This window comes from Carcharodon carcharias, chromosome 9, assembly GCF_017639515.1.
Source record: "Carcharodon carcharias isolate sCarCar2 chromosome 9, sCarCar2.pri, whole genome shotgun sequence".
Classification (NCBI taxonomy): Eukaryota; Metazoa; Chordata; class Chondrichthyes; order Lamniformes; family Lamnidae; genus Carcharodon; species Carcharodon carcharias.
In genome coordinates, this window is record NC_054475.1 from 127,374,399 (window position 1) to 127,396,570 (window position 22,172).

The 22,172-nt window shown below is 42.5% G+C and overlaps 1 protein-coding gene across 5 annotated transcripts in view; it reads left to right on the plus strand.

The window, feature by feature from the left end:
• Positions 1-22,172, plus strand: part of LOC121281903 (plastin-3-like) — a 146,996-nt gene that overhangs the window by 93,348 nt on the left and 31,476 nt on the right. For all 5 annotated transcript variants that reach the window (XM_041195057.1, XM_041195062.1, XM_041195058.1 and 2 more), the window contains 3 exons: positions 2,371-2,536; positions 6,705-6,847; positions 8,809-8,904. In XM_041195057.1, the coding sequence (XP_041050991.1) occupies positions 2,371-2,536; positions 6,705-6,847; positions 8,809-8,904 (405 nt within the window). The remainder of the gene's footprint in view (positions 1-2,370; positions 2,537-6,704; positions 6,848-8,808; positions 8,905-22,172) is intronic.

Sequence of the window (22,172 nt, forward strand, 5' to 3'; positions counted from 1 at the left end):
CGGAGTCCTGGGGCTGGAATGAGTTTCTGTTTTGAGAACCTTTCCATTGTTCACTTCTCCTTTTTCCCCTTTAAAGATGAAAAAAGTCTCATTTTTTCAGAAAGACAGTTTCCCTCAGATTGTGGGAACGGATGGGCTTCTTTGTTTTGGATAGTGCTGAAATTGTCCTTGGATCAACCATTGCCTGTACCAATACTGTAGTGTCAAAGCTCTGGAAGACCAGCCTGTTTGGGATTGATGCCTGCCAGGAACAAAGAGGCAACTTTTTTAAACAAAGTTTTCCATGCTAAGACAGCAATTGTGCAGCAACCTTGAAGTTTCATTCTTGAAGGCGTTGAGCCACTGAAACCATGGTTAATCCCACCTTATTTTTGTAACCACCCCACCAATGCTACTACCCTCCGTAAACTTTGTCCCCTGAATTCTGGCCACCTGTGCATTCTCCTCTTCCTTTGTCCTGCATTTGGTGGCTATGCCTTCAGTTGTCTAGACCCTATGCTCTGGAATTCCTTCCTTAAACCTCCTCACCTTTTGTCTTCAGGAAGCTAAAAACCTGTGTCTTAGAATCATAGTATTGGCGAATGATATGGCACAGAAGGAGGCTGCTCAATCCATTGTGCCTGCACCCACTCTGTGGTAGAGCTATCCAATTAATCCCACTCCCCTGCTCCTAATCAATAGCTTTGTATATCTTTTCCTTAAGTATTTGTGCAATTCCCTTTCGAATGTTATTAATGAAGATGTATCCGTCACCCATTTCAGGCAATGCAGGTCTGGATTGCAATGTCTCGCGGTGTAACAAAAAAAAGGTTTCCTCATGTTGTCTGTGGTCCTTCTGACAGTCACCTTAAATCCATGTCATCTGCTTATCGACCCTTCTGCCACTGGAAATGGTTTCTCCTTATTTATTCTATCAAAACAATTATTGACTGAACACCTCTATAAAATCGCCTCTTAACCATCTCTGCTTAATGAGAACAGCCCCAGACTTTCCAGTATCTCCATAGATTTGACATCCCCCTTCACTGGTATTAATCTAGTAAATCTGATTTACATCCTTGCCAAGAACTTGACACCCATCCTAAAATGAAGTGTCCAGATGGAACACAATAGTCTCATGAGTGGGGCCTAACCAACGTTGTATAGAGGATTAACCTAAATTCCTTGCTTCTGTATTCCATTCCTCTATTAATAAAACAAAAGATCCCATATGCTTGTGGAGCAAATTTTTAGCCAACCCTCCTAATAGCACCTGTTTTGGCTTGGTTTCGAGTTTTATCTGGTTACATTCCTGTGAAGCACTTTGAGACATTTTACTATGTTAAAGATGCTATATAAATGCAAGTTGTTATTGCTGTTCAATATACCAGAGTGTGATGTACGTAAAATTTTATTACAATCCTGCTTCAGGAGTGCACTGGTGTAGAGAACACGGCTCCCAAGAAACATCCTTTCAATGCCTTGAGATCTTGGCTGGGTTTTAATTTTGTAAGGAATGTGTGGGGCAGAATGTGGCTTCAAACAAGATTTTGGAATAGCATATTCCGAATATGCTATTTCCCCAAGCTATTTTGTGGGAAACCAATTTATGTTGCTTTCATCAAATTTCTTAAGGCTTTCTACTGAGTACCCCATGCAGCCTTCTTGAAGCTGGAAGATATGGGAGACCAAGGCTAAATCCTGGATTTTATCCAAGGTGTGCCCTCTGGTGACTCGATTCATGGAAGGAAAACATGTGAAGAAAGTTAACACTCACCAATTCTGTTTGGTGTTTTCAATGATGTGTGTGAGATGGTCTAAGAGCTTGAATTCTATGCCCCTTATGTTCAAATAGTTAGGGAAAGTTACTGGAGGACTGGCAAAGTCCCTGGAACCATTTCTTACTGTGATCCACCACTGCAAGGGTAAAACATTGAGTAACAATTTGAGGAAGGCTGTACTCTTGTGCTATGTAATAACATTTTGGGCCATTTTGTTTGTGGGCAATCTCAAGCATGTGAATTATTGTCAGCAAGAGGTATTGACTGGAAGATAAAAATGACCTAAGTGCAGTCCACCCAGATCATTCACCAACTATGACATTGAGGATAGTTCCACCCTTCACCCAGCCCTGTAGTTCTGTTCAGGCTCTTTGAGGTTTCTAAAACCAGGAACTGTCCTCCACTTGGCTCCTATCCATAGCAATGAAACTGGAATTGACCCAGTATGGTCTTGCAGATTGTGAGCACAAACTGTGTCCCACCATCACGCTATACTGCACAGGTGTGCATCTCTGTGACGTGTCTAACTTCAGAACAGTTAAAGACTGAACTGTGTTCTGGATTTAACGTTCACCCTAGTAAAGATATATGAACATTTTCTTTTACATAGGAAAACCTGAATCTTGCTCTGAACTCTGCCTCTGCCATTGGCTGTCATGTTGTCAACATTGGTGCACAAGACCTGAGAGAAGGAAAGCCCCATTTGGTCCTCGGACTTCTGTGGCAGATTATCAAGATTGGGCTGTTTGCTGACATCGAACTCAGTAAAAATGAAGGTAAGAACCAATTAGTAAATTAAAGGGGCAGTTGACTTTAGTTCACAATCCAACCTAAGATGTCAGCCTAAGCTTCAACATGATTTTACAATGCATCTTGTTTTCTATGTAAATAATCTCCAAATACGAAGTTGAGATATTTTAACTGAGCAGTCTCCAGTATGAAGGCGATGTTTGTATTTTTAATAATCGTTATCTCCAATGCTACCCAGTTCTGGGGAGGTGAGAAGCAAATGATGGGGGTCAGTCATGATATATGGTATAAATTGACAATTGCAAGACTTGAGAGTGAAACAAAACAGATAAACGAGTTGGAATGAGCAACAACATGCCATTTGAGAACTTTGGGCAGAATCTTTGGCTTGGCGAGCGGGGTTATGGCCCGCTTGCCAAGCCGTAAAATGACGCTGGGCATGGTTCCCGGTGCGTCATTCAGACTTTCAGTTCGGCGGGCGTATACCCGAGTTGGCTGCACGCCCGCTGAACTGTCAAAGGGCTATTAAGGCCATTTAACTGTCAATTAAAGTAATTAATGGAGCTGTCCGTCCAACCTTAAGGTTGGTGGGCAGGTGAAGAGCCCAGCCAGCCTTCGCATTTTTCATGGAACCTCATCCACTGGCAGAATGAGGTTTCATGAATGATTTTAAATTTTGAGAAAAATTTTTATTGAAATTAATGCACATGTCCCAGCCTGTGTGATAGTTTCACTTGAGGGATGTGTCCGAATATTTTTTAAAAATCTTTCTTTCAGTTTTTGACACTCAAATTAATCTCCCTGAGGCAGCTCTGTGTCTCAGGGAGATTTCTGCGCTCTTTCGCACGCATACACGAAAGAGTGCACTCCCGACTCAGGCAACTCACCCCGCCCCTGCCTGCACAGGGAGCGCTGAGCACTTCCAGGTGTGTGTCACGCTGGGCGGGCCTTAACTGGCCCGCCCACATAAAATGGCAGCGTTGTACCCAACCGGGGGCGCACCTGCTCCCTTCCTGCCCACCCGACAGGCAGAAAATTCTGCCCTTTGTATTTCAATCCATCATAGCTAGGATTCTATTGGAATTATGCTTGGTATGAGAGCGGGGACTCTGATGCTGACTCCATTTGGGCTCCCATGTTCAAGTGTAAGCGTAGAAGAAGCATATGCAATAGTCACTTAGCTTAAGAGGCCTGTAGCATGTGTTGGAAATGAGAGAAGATATAGTGCTGTGAGAACAAAATAACTGCACCATTAGTTTTCATTTCAGTGCTGAAAGGCTGCCTGGTTTGAACAGTTCTGTTTCTATATTGTTCAACCAGACACTTGGACGCATGGCTGGATCTGGTGCTTCTTACATTGCATTATGGCCAATTAAGTGTCATCATGGGGCAAATGCAACAGTTATTGATTGCTCTTCAGCTAGTGATTCACTAGCCGTGGCATTCATTGTTTTCAGTAGAGAATCTCGACTTTGAATAATTTGTGCCACAGCATTGAATGTAATAAGATCCTGGGGTTTGTAATGGTAGCTGCAACTTCAGATATTCAGCTTTATGAAACTTGACTCACATGTTTTTGGGGTGCGTGATCCTTTGTTTTGATTTTAAAATATTAGTTTTTTCATAAAGGCAAATGAGAATCACTGCAGCAAACGCCTGGAACATGAGCTGCTATCTCAGACTTGTTTGCAACAATAGCATGCATTTATATCAAAGCTTCTATGTAGCCCCAAGTCATTATCAAACAAAATTAGTCACTGAACCACTTTAGGAAGTATTAGCACAGTTAACCAAAGCTTGGTGAAGGAAATAGATTTTAAGGAGTATCTTAAAGGAGGAAATAAAGGTAGGGAGGGAATTCTAGAGCTTAGGGCTAAGGCAGCTAAAAACATGGGTGCTGCTGGCGGAGATATTAAAATCGGGATGCACAAGAGGCCATAATTGAAGGAGTGCAGATATCTAGGAGGATTATGGGGCTGGAGGAGATGAGAGAGAGGATGAGGCCATGCTATTGCTGTAAAATAGTTCAGTTTTGCACAAATTTGAGCCTTGAAGTGCATCTGAAATGATTATTAAATATGATTGATGCAGCTCATCCATTTTATTAACAAGCCAGAACTGCAGCACTGTTGAACGATTAATTAGACTATTTTTGCTGCCAGTGTATTTTTGTCACTGCCACCTTATTATTTTGGTATGTGGAGTTTGGACAAGGGCTTAGGTTAAATCGTAAGTGATATCCTCATTTGAAAATTAAGAATGCCAAAAAATTGACTAACAGTGCGTTGCTCAGATTACAGTGGCAATTTTACCCATGTGAAGCAATCCCTGGAAATATTGACATCTTCCTGGGGCTTCTCTGACTCAATCACAAAAGACAGTGCCAGTACCCCACAGGATAGCAGTGGTAGCATCACAGAGAACATTTCTGATTAGAATTACCTGGAAAAACTCAGCAGGTCTGGCAGCATCGGCGGGGAAGAAGAGTTGATGTTTCGAGTCCTCATGACCCTTCGACAGAACTTGAGTTCGTGTTCAAGAAAGAGTTGAAATATAAGCTGGTTTAAGGTGTGTGGGGGGGGGCGGAGAGAGAGAGAGAGAGAGAGAAGTGGAGGGGGTGTGTGGTTGTTGGGACAAACAAGCAGTGATAGAAGCAGATCATCAAAAGATGTCAACAACAATAGAACACATAGGTGTTAAAGTTGGTGATATTATCTAAATGAATGTGCTAATTAAGAATGGATGGTAGGGCACTCAAGATATAGCTCTAGTGGGGGTGGGGAGAGCATAAAAGATTTTAAGATATTTAAAAATAATGGAAATAGGTGGGAAAAGAAAAATCTATATAATTTATTGGAAAAAAAAGGAAGGGGGAAACAGAAAGGGGGTGGGGATGGGGGAGGGAGCTCACGACCTAAAGTTGTTGAATTCAATATTCAGTCCGGAAGGCTGTAAAGTGCCTAGTCGGAAGATGAGGTGTTGTTCCTCCAGTTTGCGTTGGGCTTCACTGGAACAATGCAGCAAGCCAAGGACAGACATGTGGGCAAGAGAGCAGGGTGGAGTGTTAAAATGGCAAGCGACAGGGAGGTTTGGGTCATTCTTGCGGACAGACCGCAGGTGTTCTGCAAAGCGGTCGCCCAGTTTACGTTTGGTCTCTCCAAGAGGAGAAGCCCAACGTGAGGACTCGAAACGTCAACTCTTTTCTTCTCCGCCGATGCTGCCAGATCTGCTGAGTTTTTCCAGGTAATTCTGTTTTTGTTTTGGATTTCCAGCATCCGCAGTTTTTTTGTTTTTATTTCTGATTAGTGTTCAGCAAGAGAAATATGTGCTAGTAAATAAACAAAGGACAAAAATCCACTCTCTAGTTTCTCCAGCATAAGCTCAAAAGGCCCAGATTTGAAACCTTTCAAATGGAAGAGGTGCTGAGACGCGGCATTTACTGTTCAGAAAAAGTTAATTGTTCTTAGTGTAGGTGACAAAAGCCTAGAGGTGCGGTAGTGTATGATATGGAACAATAGGATATTAATTGTAGTGTGAAGTCATATTGGGGGTAATTTTTAATATGGTCATCTGGGCAGTGACCTAGCGAATTACACGCAGCCCCTTCAAAATGAATGGCATTGAAATTGGGCAGGTTCGTTAAAGGACATATGATCCACTCTGCCAAGCTACTGCCCAGGTCTCCACAAACATTCCACCACTGGAAATTTCCTTGCCTCGTGCTGGGTCTGTTGTGGGCTAATTGGTAGAACTAGATTGACATGATTAGTTAACAACTCCATTACTGTTGTCATGTGATACTGATTGGTTAGGTTAAAAATGAAGGAGATGGACCTTGGTCTTTTTTTTGTCCAGCAATCAAAGTTTCCTTTAAGCTGCATGGGTGTGCCACTGTGCAGCAATCCCAGCGTAGCGCACAGCCAATAAACAGGCTGTGCACAGCCTATGTTCCCTTTAAAATGTGTGTGTGTGTGTGGCCACACAGCAATTTTAAAGATACCTTACACTGCAATAAGTAGGTCATGCACAGAAAACAAAAATTAGGGGGAATATTGCTAGCAATCCTGACTTTCTCAGATGTTGAAGTAGAAAATTGCCTCCATTGTAACACTGAAGTTTATACGTTAATATTTGGAACCCATATGAAATCTATGGGGAATGAGTCTCTCGATTAATTGGAATCTGCTTTCTTAGCGCTGGTTGCTTTGCTTCGTGATGGGGAGAGTCTGGAGGATCTGATGAAGCTGTCCCCTGAAGAGCTGCTGTTACGATGGGCTAATTACCATTTGGAGAATGCAGGCTGCCAGAAAATCAACAACTTCCACTCGGATATCAAGGTACTGGCACCTGCGGATGATGTTAAAGCGGAAAATGATCCCACTTTGGGTTTAGTAATGTGCAGATTGGAATCAACCTCTTGTGTAAGAGGCAGGTGCTAATCTGAAGGTTAGCACTCCAAACTTAGCTGAAGTAATATTTGGGATGTAGATTTTACAACAGAATAATGTATTTTTTGCTGATGTATGTTATGAATATTGTTATGAATATCAGCAGGGACATCTTTGATTAAACGTCGAACCTTTTGCAGTTGTCGTGCTCGCAGAGTTATTTGATTAGATTTAAAATAGAAGTAGTGCTGTCTTGAGGTCAGTAAAACAATGCTGGTTGTGACTCATTTAATGATGTTTTGACAGTGGCTGGAGGATTGGGGTGGGGGGGTGCGTGCAGGAGTTGGGACCCTGAAATGAGGTGGGCTTTTTTTTATGAAATGGTTATTGGGGAACCATACAGGGAATAGTTCAAAAATTGCAGGTGCAAGGAAAAAGCAGTGGGAGGTGATAATCGTGAACAAAATGTCATAAACTCGTTCTCGTTAACAAGTTTGCAATTATATTACGCACAGAAAACCCTTCTACATGTAATGCTTAAACACTGGAGTGAAATGCAGACATTTTGCAGATTAGATGTCGTTCTAAATGTACATCATTAAGACAGTGCCAAATTATAATATTTAGGTCTACTTTTTCTCTCTTAGCGGTATTTCTTAAGAGCATCTGTGCGACCGCGTACACATAATCTAAACCGTTTCTCCACAGCCACTGATAATCAACAGTGAATGACTTTGATAGAGTAGATGGGAAGAAACTGTTTCCTTTGGTGGGAGGGCCAGTAACCAGAGGACACAGATTTAAGATAACGGGCAAATTACGCACTGTTAAAATAATTCATATTTTCCCCTCTGATTCTTTTGCCAATTATCTTAAATCTATATCCTCCAGTTAAAAACCCTCCCTGCAGAAACAGTTAAGCTCCATCAAAACCCTCTACAATTTCTTCCCCTCCATACCCCCATCACGGGGCCTGCGATCTACATCTCAAAATAATTGTTGCCTCTAGTATCTGACTGTGTCAACCATTATTAAATGTTTTTCTTGCTGATGTATCAGTGAATTAGTGACCATTATATCCAATTTCTATGATTATTATATAAGTATCAGCAGAGATATCTTTGATTAAAGGTTGAACCTTTTGCAGTTGTTATCGTGTTGCAGAGTTTTGGTTTAAAAGGAAAGCAACCCTGTCATCAGTAAAAGTGGTACTGGTTGCAATTCATTGCTTTAAATGTTTTCTCCGGATTTGTGATCATTTACTTCCCGTGATTATTTGGCCCTCAGTAACTAAGTTGCCACCAGTATATATTGTACATGATGGTCACCTCCCATTACTCTTCATTGCACCTGCAATTCTTGAACCATTCCCTCTGTATAGTTCCCTAACTAAAATAACTATTTCATTAAAAAAAAGCCCATCTCATTTCAGGGTGCTGATGCTTAAGGACAATACTGAGGGAGTATTTTGGATGAGACATTTAACTGAGGTCCTGATTGCCCCCTCAGGTAGACTTAAAATATCCCATAACATTAGCCTAATAAGTGCAAGGGAATCCTCTCAGGTATCCAGACAAATCCCATGACCGAACCAAAAAAAAATCCTTCAACCAGCATCCATAATACAAATTATCTGGTTGTTAAAACACATTGTTGTTTGTGGGAGCTAGCTGTGTGCAAATTGGCTGTTGTGTTGCTTACGTTAAACCAGTGAATACACTTTGATGTACTTCATTGGTTGCGAAGCCCTTTGGGATGCCCTGAGGACATGATTGGCGCTGAACATATGCAATTTCTTTGTAGCTTATTTCATAATTTAATAAATGGCATCATTTTAAATCTTATTGCTACCATTTTAGTACATTTGTTTTTGTTGAGCTTTGTATCTGATCTATTTTGTTTGTTTTCAGGATTCGAGGGCTTACTATCATCTTCTGAATCAGATTTCACCAAAAGGCAATAAAGAAGGAGAATCATGTATTGACATCAACATGTGGGGCTTGAATGTAAGTACCAGTGGATCTTTATTTTAATGTAAAGAACACATGAAAAATCATTTCCAAAGATCTGATGAAACTTCTAATATTTTTAATTGCAGCCCTTAAATAAATTGCGTTGTACTCAATTAAACAAATATACAGTTTAATAACTCATGTTTTGTTGATTGGACTTGGAATAAAGCTCCATAGAGTACAATACTTGTACAAAACTTTAAGGCATTCAGTCATCTTAGAAGGTTTGCTTATCTGATTAGGTAATTAAAACCTCTAGAGTTAAGATTGTAACATCCGAATGGAGAAAACGCCCTGATACCATGAACAAATTTACAAAATCTTTCCTATAAGAGCTGTTGGAATCATTTTGTTTTCTTATGAAGTGTAAGTGCAGAAGGAAACGTTTCTTCAATTCCAATTTATTTTTAGCAGTTTAGAATAATCTTGTAAGTAATGTTTTTGGTTCCTATTGTACTGCTGAGCGAGATTCCCCTCTGCAGAGAGCTGCAGTACTCAGCGGGTATGAGGAATGTCACCGGTGATCAGTATCCCAGAACCGGATAGGCCTCATCTTAAAACAGGATAGTTCTTCCCCATAGGAATGAGTTGAGCACACACAAGCTCATAAGTCAGCTGCCTCTGAATATTTGAAGCTGAGCTGCATCATCATTGGAAATTGGCCTAATGCTTATGGACTTGGCTTCCTACAAATGTAGCCAAGGCTGATGGTGGAATGGATCCCAGCAGAGCAAGCATTCCTGAAATGGGCCTCCTAGAAAGGCGAAATAACCATAAAAATGGATAGCTTTGTGCTTGAACATTTTAACATTACTTGTGTCAGAGCCATCAACTTGTCTTGCTAATGCACCCACACTGATTTAGAGCTTGGGAAACCACATTTAGCCATCTTTCACAAGCGAATTACATGTGCTGTATGGCCTCACTTTGAAACGAGGCAGAGAGAAAGTTTTAAAACTCATTTCTGTAGCTTCCTTTTAAGATTGAGAATGAACTTGGGAGATGTACAAAGACCAGGATATTTAAGTGATGATTGGCTGGGAAGTGTAATTTCGATGCACTGTAATCTTTGGTCTAAGAGTGAAGACACTACTTACTCCACTCTACTGAATGTCATACATAGACTTTGTGTAGAGTTTACCTTGTTACGTAGCTTACATGAGAAGATAAATGCTTTTTACAGTGCTTCTCGTAGGTTAGGCGAGTGTTCCTCCTGACTACTCGAGGAAGCCTTTGGTCTCCCATTTGCTAATCCTGCCCCCTTGATCAACAATCTCTTCGCTTGCCCTGATCAATTATTCCTTCCCTCCTCTTCCTGCCAATGCTACCCTCTTTCTTCTCACATCCCCACCAAGCCTGGCACCCCATTGCTCGCTCCCTTCCTCTTCCACTTGCCCCCTACTCCCCCACACCCACACCTCAATTGGTGGGGCTTATACTTGGTGTGAACTCCTGATGCTGGTTTTCCTGCCCAGCTGCAATGTTGCTGGCTGAGGTGAGAGATGGAAAGAAAAAATATAATGTGGCCCCTTTGTTAAATTTGGCAGTATTTCCACATCCCTGGCCTCATCGAGATTTTCCTGCACTCTCTCCATAACTATCGGGACCCAAGACTCTATAGCAGTATCCTAACAATCAATACAAGAGGCAGATGGTTGGAATTAGGTGCCACAGGTATACATGTGGAAGACGATCCCATGCTTTTTCATATAAATGTTTAGGATATAAATGAGCATTAGAGGACTAAGAATGGACCCCTGTGTCACAGGCAAACAACGAAGGAGAAGCAATTGGAAGTGACTGCATTGTGAGGGGAACCACGAGATGACAATATCACAGAGCTGGATAAGAGAGGAGAGCCAGCGGCTTGGTCATCCTTCATCACTGTGTTGGTACAGTGGTTCTTGACAGCTGGATAGACGATATCAGGAAAGAGTATAATGGCTCAGATTTTGTGGTCAGAGGTGAAGTGATGTCACTCTAAGGAAAACAGCTCACAAAGGTCTAGTGATCGCTATACATTTGAATCTGGCACCAGCTACACATGACCTCTGACATTGAGCAACAGTGATGTCATCAAGCAGCCAAGGCAGTGAATCACATTGAATAATTATCAGATAGCAAACCAGAAAGTAAAATGCATTAAGCGTCTTTCAGTTTTTAATCACTTAAAAAGAGTGAAATAAAGATTGGGGCATATACATGGGATTAATGCAGAAGCTGAAATATCATTAGCTTTTAAAATAAAAAATCTATGGAATCTTTATAAGAATGGAAACGTTCAGCATTCCACAATATAGAATTATTTTTCAGGGCCAGAGCGGTTGTTAGACATAATGATGACAGCAGAAAGTATGCTGTTTAAAAACCCAATTACACCTCATTCAACAAGGTGTAACTTTTTCGGGGGTTAACAGCGAGGTGAATATAAAAAGTGGAAGTTCACATCAATTCAATTGATTTCTAAAGATTTCCACAAGCAGCAACTTCAACAGTGCACCCGGTGGAGAAGCAGGAAATTACTGACAGAATTTCTGTGTTAAATATATTCAGTGACTTGGTTTCCACAGCCTTCCTTCCGCGGTAGAGAATTCTACATGTTCACCACCGTCTGAGTGAAGAAGTTTCTCCTCATCTCTGTCCTAAATGGCCTACCCTGTATCCTGAGACTGTGACCCCTTGTTCTAGACACCCCCCCCCCAGCCAGAGGAAACATCATCGCTGCATTCAGTCTGTCCAGCCCTGTCAGAATGTTATATGTTTCAATGAGATGCTTCTAAACTCTGGTGCGTACAGACCTAGTTGACCCAGTCTCTCCTCGTAAGACAATCCTACCATTCTAGAAATCAGTCTGGTGAACCTTCGCTGCACTCCCTCTAAGGCAAGTATATCCTTTGTTGGGTAAGGAGACCAAAACTGCATACAACACTCTAGGTATGGTCTCACCAAGACGCTGTACAGCTGCAGTAAGACATCCTTGCTCCTGTACTCAAGTCCTCTCACAATGGAGGCCAACATACTATTTGCCTTCTTAACTGCTTGCTGCACCAGCATGCTTGCTTTCAGTGATTGGTGTACAAGGACACCCAGGTCCCTTTGTCCATCAACATTTCCAAACTATCATCATTCAAATAATACTCTGCCTTTCTGTTTTTCCTACCGAAGTGGATAACTTCACACTTATCCACATTATACTGCATCTGCCATGTATTTGTCCACTCACTCAACCTGTCTAAATTGCTTTGAAGCCTCTAAACATCTTCCTCATCATTAACATTCCCACCAAGTTTTGTATCGTCAGCAAATTTAGAAATATTACATTTGGTTCCCTCACCCAAATCATTGATATATATTGTGAATAATTGGGGCCCAAGTGCTGATCATTGCAGTACACCACTAGTCACTACCTGCCACTCCTTAAAAAGAAAACGCATTTATTCCTACTCTGTTTCCTGACTGCTAATCAGTTCTCAATCCATGCCAATATATTATCCCCAATTCCATGTGCTTTAATTTTACATACTAACTTCTTATGTGGGACTTTATCAAAGGCTTTCTGAAAATCTAAATACAGCACATCCATTGGTTCTCCCTTATCAATGCTGCTGATTACATCCTCAAAAAACCTCAGTTCGTTCATAAAACATGATTTCCCTTTCATAAATTCATGTTGACTTTGTCTAATCCTGCTGATCTTTTCTAAGTGTCCTGTTATCACATACTTTACAATAGACTCTAGCATTTTCCCTCCTACTAATGTTAGGTTAACCGGTCTGTAATTCCCTGTTTTCTCCCTCCCTCTTTTTTTTAAATAGCAGGGATACAAGTGCCACCCTGCAGTGTGCCAGGACTGTTCCAGAATCTACAGAAATTTGGAAGATGACAAGCAACGCATCCATTATTTCCATGGCCACCTCCTTCAGTACAAGGATCCTCAGTACACTGAGATGTAGATTATCAGACCCTGGGGATTTATTGGCTTTCAGTCCCATTGATTTCTCCAGCACTATTGTTTTATTAATGCCAATTTCCTTCAATTCCTCCTCTCATGAGACCCTTGGCTGCCTACAATTTCTGGGAAGTTATTTATGTTTTCCCCCGTAAAGATGGAACTAAAGTAGTTGTTTAATTGCTCCGCCATTTCTTTGTTCTCTATTATAAGTTCTCCCGTTTTGGACTGTAAGGGACCTGCATTTGTCTTCACTAATCTTTTCATTTATATACTTACAGAAGCTTCTACAGTCTTTTATGTTCCTTGCAAGTTTACTCTCATACTCTATTTTCCCCTCTTAATCAATCTCTTGGTCAACCTTAGCTGAATTCTAAACTGCTCCCAACCCTCAGGCTTGCTATCTTTTCTAGCAACTTCATATGACTCCTTTTTGGATCTAATACTATCCTTAATTTCTCTTGTTAGCCATGGTTGGGCCGCTTTGCCTGTTGTGTTTTTGCACCAGAACGGAATGTGTAACTGTTGCAATGCATACATGTTTCTTAAATATTAGCCGTTATCTATCCACCATCATGCCTTTTAATGAGGTTCCCTAATCTAGCCAACTTGCACCTCATACCTTCATAGTTTCCTTTGTTTAGATTTAGGATCCTAGTTTCGGATTGGACTTCACTTTCTATCCTAATGAAAAATTCTATAATGTTATGGTCACTGTTCCCTAAAGGATCCCGCACAACATGGCTATTAATTAATCCCTTCTCATTGCATAATACCAAATCTAGGGTAGCCTGTTCCCTAGTCAGTTCCTCAACACACTGCTTTTAAAAACCATCCTGTACACACTCTAGGAGTTCATCCTCCACAGTATTATTGCTAATTTAGTTTGTAGATTAAAGTCACCCATGATTATTGTAGCACCCATGTTACATGCATCTCTAATTTCCTGTTTAATGCTATCCCCTACCTTTCCACTGCTGTTTGGAGACCTATAAACAACCCCCACTCATGTTTTCTGCCTCTTGTTGCTTCTTAGCTCCACCCTGGCTAATTCTACATCTAGATTTTCAGAGCCAATATCCTCTCTGTCTATTGCACTGATTTCATCATTAACTAACAATACCACCCTACCTCCTTTTCCTTTTTGCCTGTCCTTCCTAAATATCGAGTACCCTTGGGATATTCAGTTCCCAGCCTTGGTCACCCTGCAGTCATGACTCCGTAATTGCAATCATATTGTATCCGTTTACATCTATTTGTGCTGTTAATTTGTTTACCTTATTGCAAATGCTACGTGCATTCAGATACAGTGCCTTTAGACGTCTCTTTAACATTTTTTTGTACTATAGCCCGATTTGCTGCTAGCCCTTGTTTCCTCTGCCTTCCCTTTTGCTTTTTACGTTTCTGTCTTTTATTCCTACTTTGTTTCCCTCCCTTGTGTCTCCCCGCTCAGGTTCTCAACCCCACTGCCACTCTAGTTTAAACTCTCCGCACAGTTCTAGCAAATACGCCTGTGAGAATATTGGCTCTGGTCCTGCCAGGGTGCAACCTGTCCAGTTTTTGAAGGTCCTATCGTCCCCAGAATCGGTCCCAATGTATCAGGAATCTAAATCCTTCCTACACCATCTCTACAGCCACGCAGTCATCTGGTCTATTCTCCTATTCCTGATCTCGCTAGCACTTGGCACTGGGAGAATGCCTGAGATTACTATCTTTGAGGTCCTGCCTTTTAATTTATTTCCTAGCTCCCTATATCCTGTTTTCAGGACCTCATCCCTCTTTTTATTTATGTTGCTGGTACCAATATGGATCACGACCTCTGACTGTTCGCCCTCCCCCTTCAGAATGTCCTGCAGCCGCTCAGTGACATCCTTGACCCTGGCACCATGGAGGCAACATACCATCCTGGTGTCACGTCTGTGGCTGCAGAAAGGTCTATCTGAGACCCTTACCATAGAACTTCCTATCACTGTTGCTCTCCCACTCTTTTTTTCCCACACTCTGTGCAGCTGAGCCACTGGTGGTGCCATGGACTTGTCTCTTGCTGCAGTCCCCTGAGAAGCCGTCTCCCCCAGCAGTATCCAAAACACAAAATCTGTTAGAGAAGAAGATGGACTCGGCACTCCTGCACTACCTGCTCAGTGCTTTTATGCTGCCTGGCGTTCACCCATTCCCCTTTTGCCTGTGCACTCTTTGCTTGCGGTGTGACCACCTCACTGTACACACTATCCAAGAAGATCTCATCCTTGCGAATACTCCACAGTGACTCCAGCTGCATTCCAACTCCAAAATGTGGATTTTGAGTAGCTGCAGCTGGAGACATTTCCTGCATACGTGGTCACCCTGGACACTGGAAGTGTCCCTGACTTCCCAAATTGCACAGGTGGAGAGGTGGAGTATTCCACGTGGCTGAGCTGCCCTGCCATGACTTACCCTGAAATTACTCCCTTTATTTTTGATTCTTCTAGTTTAGAGAATATTAAGTACAGAAGAAATAGTCACCAGGTCCTACTTACCAAGGCCGCCACTCTTCTTGCTGAGGAAAAGTAGGAATTGAAAGGATCCCTTCTTCACTGAACTCCCTCTCTCACCAAATTCCAACTTAAGCACTCTAATGCAGCCCAAAGTAGCACTCCAGGGCAGACTCCTATCTTGTATTGGGAGAACTTATCAAAGTACTGCAGATACCCTATATTCTAATACTTCAAGTCTCTTTTTTCTTTGTAAAGTTGGAAACTGATGTTGGACAATTGGGAATTAATCCTTAGAACCCTGAATCTGGCTGAATTTGGAATTCTCAATCTCATTTTGAAATCCCTCTAGTATTTTGATCCTTTCTATCTCCGTAATCTCCTCCAGTTCTGCAACCCATCGAGGTCTCATGTATTCCTCTGATTCTGGCCTCTTGTGCATCCCTAGTTTCTTTTGCTGCACCATTGGTGGCCATGCCTTCAGCTGCCTAGGCCCTCAACTCTGGAATACCCTCTCTAAACCTCTCTGCCTCTATCTCTCTCTGTCCCTGTAAGAGATTCCTTAAAACCTACCCCTTTAATCAAAATTTTGGTCACCTGCCCTAATATCACCCTTTGAGGTTAGGTGTCAAATTTTGTATGACCGTCTGATTGACGGAAAGACACACCATTCTTAAATTGTGCCTGGACTTGCAGTTTGTAAGCTACAACCTTCCAGTGAAAGATAACCAAGGATTAAACCCATGTAGAAACCATTTTTAGAACTAGTGTAAGTCAGCAGATGTTTGTTTTTTATTTTTGCTTACAGAATGAACTTTTCCCATAGCTCTGAAAGTAAAAGCTATATATAGTGTGTACAAGCTGATCTCCCACAATGATGGTGGACAAGTGCATTAAAATAATGGGGAGGATTTTCTCCCTGTCAGGGGGGCTGAGTAGGAGCAGGCATGGGCAGACACTCAGCCATTTTACGTGGGTGGGCTAATTAAGGCCCGCCCAGCGTGTCACGCACCTGGAAGCACAGAGCTGCCTCAGGGAGATTAGTTTGATTGTCAAAAACTTTAATAAAGAAGAAAGTAAATTTAAGACATGTCCCCTCATGTGACAGTGTCACATAAGCTGGGACATGTCAATGAGCTGTAATAAAAAGTTTTATTCAATTTATAAATACTTCATGAAACCTCATCCCGCCAGTGGATGAGGTTCCATGAAAAATGCGAAGGCCTTCTGAGCTCTTCGCCTACCCGCCAATCTTAAGGTTGGTCAGGCAGCTCAGTTAATTACTTTAGTTTTTAAATGGCCTTAATAGGCCTTTGACAGTTTGGCGGGCACACAGTCGACTCCGGTGCGCGCCCACCGAACTGAAGATTTGAATGATGCATGGAGATGTCAGGACGCACGCCACATGTCACGTGTGTCATTTTACGCGTTGTCGAGCGGGGCCCGCCTCCGCACACTGACCCAAAGATTCTGGCCAATGTAACACGGATGCAGGTTGGGAAGAAATGGCAACTATTTGGGTCTCAAATAGGAATAACTCGAGAACACATACTCTATTGCCAATGGAATTTATATTGATGACTAGTCGATTTACTGTGCCGTTGCAGTTGCGATGAAATGCAGATTTGAGTCAAAGAAGGTTAAAGGGTGGAAAATAATTGGACAGGGGCTGATGTAGGATTGCAAAGATGGTGATAAAAATAGGGCAGAAGGAGAAGTATAGCTGGGTGGGTATTAACTTGAAGGTTGAATAGGGTAGAGGAGAGGTTGGCCATTTGGAGAAGAGGTAAGCAGAACAGGGTTCGAGGGTGAGTAAAGTCGGAGAGTTAGAACATCATGGGGGGAAAGAATCGCAAGGTCAGTGAGAGTAGGAGTTAAATGAAGGAGCTGCACGATTGGAACCAGTGACACATGCACTGTAAGATGGATGGAGTAGGAGAAAAGTGATGGATGAAGATGTGAGGGGGATTTCTGGGGCATTGGGACCATTTCTGGGGGCATTGGGACCTGTACAAGGTGGATGGGTTGCACTTGAACCGGAATGGGACCAACAACCTTGTGAGGAGGTTTGCGAGTACAGCTGGGGAGGGTTGAAACTAACTTGGCAGGGGGATGGGATCCTGAGAAGAGGTTCAGCAGGGGGAGATGCATAGCCAAAATTAGGAGAGAGAACAAGTGAGCCTGGAAGGCGCAGAAATTATAGGCCAGTTAAGGCACAAGGGAGTTTGGCAAGGTTGGATGGTATTTATTTTGACGCAAGAAATCTGACGAATAAGGCAGATGAGTTGAGGGCACACATTAACACATGGGAGTATGATGTCACAGAGACATGGTTGAGAGAGGGGCAGGAGTGGTAGCTCAATATTCCAGGATATAGGGTCCTCAGGTGAGACAGGGAAGGAGGTAAAAGAGGAGGGGGTATCGCAATATTGATGAAGGAATCAATTACAGCAGTAAGGAGCGATGACATCTTAGAAGGCTCCACAAATGAAGCCATATGGGTAGAGCTGAAAAACAATAAAGGAGCAGTCACATTGCTGGGAGTGTACTATAGGCCCCAAACAGTCGGAGAGAAATAGAAGAGCAGATATGTAGGCAAATTTCAGAGAAATGTAAAATAATAGTGGTGGGTTTCAACTTCCCCAACATTAACTGGGTAGTTATAATGTGATAGGTTTAGAGGGAGCGGAATTCTTAAAATGCATCCAGGTAAGCTTTTTAAGCCAGTACGTAGAAGGCCCTACAAGAGAGGGGGTCATCCTGGACTTAATTTTAGGGAATGAAGCCGGACAAGTGGTAGAGGTATCAGTGGGGAGCATTTTGCATTTAGTGATCTTAACTCTGTTAGATTCAAGGTTGTTATGGAAAAGGACAAGGATGGGCAAGAAATCAGAGTTCTCAATTGGGGGAAGGCCGATTTTAATAAGATCAGATATGATTTGGCCCGAGTGGACTGGGAGCAGCTACTTTTAGGTAAATCTGTGTCAGAGCAGTGGGACTCATTTAAGAAGGAAATAGGGAGAGTACAGGGCCAACATATTCCAGTAAAGATGAAGGATGGGACCAACAAATCCAGGGATATACAGGATTGGATAAAGAGAAAAAGGGAGGCTTATGACAGATACAGAGAGCTTAAAACAGTGGAAGCCCTATAGGAATATAGAATGTGTGGGCGGGGGAACTTAAAAAGAAAATTAGGAGAGCAAAAAGAGGGCATGAAAAAACATTGGCAGGTAAACTAAAGGAAAATCCAAAGTTATTTTACAAGTACATTAAGAATAAGAGGATAACTGGGGAAAGATTAGGGCCCATTAAGGACCATAGTTGTAATTTGGGTGTGGAACCAGAAGAAGTAGGTAGGATTCTAAATGAATACTTTGTCAGTGTTCACAAGTGAGAGACACGACGTGGTTATGGAACTCAGGTAGAAGGACTGTGATATAATTAAAGAAATTAGCATAGAAAGGGAGGAGGTTTTAAGTGGCCTGGCAGGCTTAAAAGTAGATAAATCTCCAGACCCGGATGAAATGTACCCCAGGCTGTTGAGTGAGGCAAGGGGAGAGATAGCAGGGGAACTTGCAATAATTTTCAATACCTCTCTGGCCACAGGAGAAGTGCCAGAGGACTGGAGGATAGCCAATGTGGTACCATTATTCAAGAAGGGAGGAAGGGATAAACCAGGGAACTACAGGCCAGTCAGACTAACCTCAGTGGTGGGGAAACTATTGGAAGCAATTCTGAGGGACAGAATTAATTAACACTTGGAGAGGCAGGGATGAATCAAGGACAGTCAGCATGGTTTTGTTAAGGGGAGGCCATGTCTGACCAGTTTGATTGAATTTTTCGAAGAGGTGATCAGGTGTGTAGATGAGGGCAATGCATTTGACGTAGCCTACTTGGATTTCAGCTTTTCATAAGGTCCCACGTGGGAGACTGATAATGAAGGTAAGAGCCCATGGGATCCAAGGCAATTTGGCAAATTGGATCCAGAATTGGCTGAGTGGCAAGAAGCAGTGATGGTCGAGGGGTGTTTTTGTGGCTGGATGCCTGTGTCCAGTGGGGTTCCACAGGGATCAGTGTTGGGTCCCTTGCTGTTTGTGGTATATATAAACGATTTAGACTTGAATGTAGGAGGGTTGATCAGTAAGTTTGCGAATGACACAAAAATTGGTGGGGTGGTAAATAGTGAGGAGGATAGCCTTAGATTACAGGAGAATACAGACTGGCTGGTCAGATGAGCTGATCAGTGGCAAATGGAATTTAATCCGGACAAGTGTGAGATGATGCACTTGGGCAGGGTAAACAAGGCACAGGAATACATGATGGATGGTAGGACCCTGGGAAATACTGAGGATCAGAGGGACCTTGGTGTGCATGTCCTCCAGCCCCTTAAGGTAGTGGGACAGGTAGTTAAGGTGGTTAAGAAGGCATATGGGATACTTGACAAAAACAGAATTACCTGGAAAAACTCAGCAGGTCTGGCAGCATCGGCGGAGAAGAAAAGAGTTGACGTTTCGAGTCCTCATGACCCTTTGACAGAACTTGAGTTCGAGTCCAAGAAAGAGTTGAAATATAAGCTGGTTTAAGGTGTGTGTGTGGGGGGCGGAGAGATAGAGAGAGAGAGAGGTGGAGGGGGGGGTGTGGTTGTAGGGACAAACAAGCAGTGATAGAAGCAGATCATCAAAAGATGTCAACGACAATAGTACAATAGAACACATAGGTGTTAAAGTTGGTGATATTATCTAAACGAATGTGCTAATTAAGAATGGATGGTAGGGCACTCAAGGTATAGCTCTAGTGGGGTTTTTTTTTTTAAATAATGGAAGTAGGTGGGAAAAGGAAAATCTTTATAATTTATTGGAAAAAAAAGGAAGGGGGAAACAGAAAGGGGGTGGGGATGGGGGAGGGAGCTCACGACCTAAAGTTGTTGAATTCAATATTCAGTCCGGAAGGCTGTAAAGTGCCTAGTCGGAAGATGAGGTGTTGTTCCTCCAGTTTGCGTTGGGCTTCACTGGAACAATGCAGCAAGCCAAGGACAGACATGTGGGCAAGAGAGCAGGGTGGAGTGTTAAAATGGCAAGCGACAGGGAGGTTTGGGTCATTCTTGCGGACAGACCGCAGGTGTTCTGCAAAGCGGTCGCCCAGTTTACGTTTGGTCTCTCCAACGTAGAGGAGACCACTTGGGATACTTGCCTTGTTAGCCGAGGCATAGAATACAAGAGCAGGGAGGTTATGCTGGAACTGTATAAAATGCTGGATAGGCCAGAGCTAGAGTATTGCATGCAGTTCTGGAATCCTCATTATAGGAAGGATGTGATTGCACTAGAGAGAGTGCAGAGGAGGTTTACCAGATGTTGCCTGTGTTGGAGAGTTTTAGTTATGAGGAGAGATTGGATAGACTGGAGCTATTTTCCTTGGAGCAGAGGAGATTGAGGGGAGACATGATTGAGGCGTATAAAATTGAGGGGGATAGATAGAGTAGACAGGAAGGAACTTCTCCCCAGGGGGCATAAATTTAAGGGGCAGGAGGTTTGGAGGGGATATGAGGAAGAATTTTTTCACCCAAAGGGTGGTGGGAATCTGGAACTCTGCTTGAAAAGGTGGTAGAGGCAGAAACCCTCATAACATTTAAGAAGTATCTGAATGTGCACTTGCGATGCCATGGCATACAGAGGTATGGGCCTAGAGCTGGAAAATGGGATTAGAATAGTTCGGTACTTGTTTGACCGGTGCAGACTCGATGGGCCAAAGGGCCTTTTTCTAGCCTGTAGAGCTCAATGACTTTATGGGAGGGGAGAATAGGAGAGGATAAGACTTGATGGCACTACAGCTGGGTCACTGTGTACAGTGTTGGTCTCCTTATCTAAGGAAGGATGTACGTGCCGTAAAAGGAGTGCAACAAAGGTTCACTAGATTCCTGGGGTGAGAGGATTGTAAGAAAAGAATGTGTAAACTTGATCTACAGTCCTTTGAATTTAGAAGAATGTGAGGTGATCTCATTTGAAACATATAAAATTCCTAACGGACTTGACAGGCTAGATACTAGGAGGATGTTTCCACTGGCTGGAGAGTCTTGAACACTGGGTTGTAGTCTCAGAATAAAGGGGTCAGCCATTTAGAAGTAAGATGAGGAATTTCTTCACTCAATGGGTCATGATCCTTGTGAGGGTTGTGGATGCTGAGTCATGAGCATATTCAAGACAAAGATTCATAGATTTTTGCTGACTAAGAGTCAAACCTCTACTTTGCTATTTTACCAACCCAATATGGGGGTGATGCAGCAAGGTGCAGCTGAAGTAGAAGATCAGCTGTGATCTTATTGAATGCTGAGTCAGGCTCAATCCAAGCCCACTCCTGCTCCTACTTATGGTTTTATGTTCTTTCGATGAGGGGAAAGGAAGGAACAAGGAGCAGCTGGAAATAAAAGCGAAACTGGAAAAAAAATAATAAAATAAAGGATTAATCATTCATAAATATACAGTGGCCTTAGAATGGGGAGAATTGGCACCAACTATATAGGTGACAGTGTCCTGTGTTAATTAATTCAGTGTACATTTATGTGGCCTGAAACAAGTTGGAGAAAAACACAAAATGAAATAAAGATATGGGGTTAATAAACAGGACGTTAGACATCAACATTTCATTAACTGAAGACCCAACTTGTGTCAGTAAAATTAATGAAAGGCAGCAGGTTCTCTGGGGAAAATGAATTAACTACAAGGCTTGCGCATCAGTTACAAAGGTGGGGACAGGGAAATGCAACAAGGATAGCTGACTTTAATCTGCAGTAAGCACATGGTTGTCATGGGGTGGTTGTAGTGAGCAACAAGGCCGGCTAATAA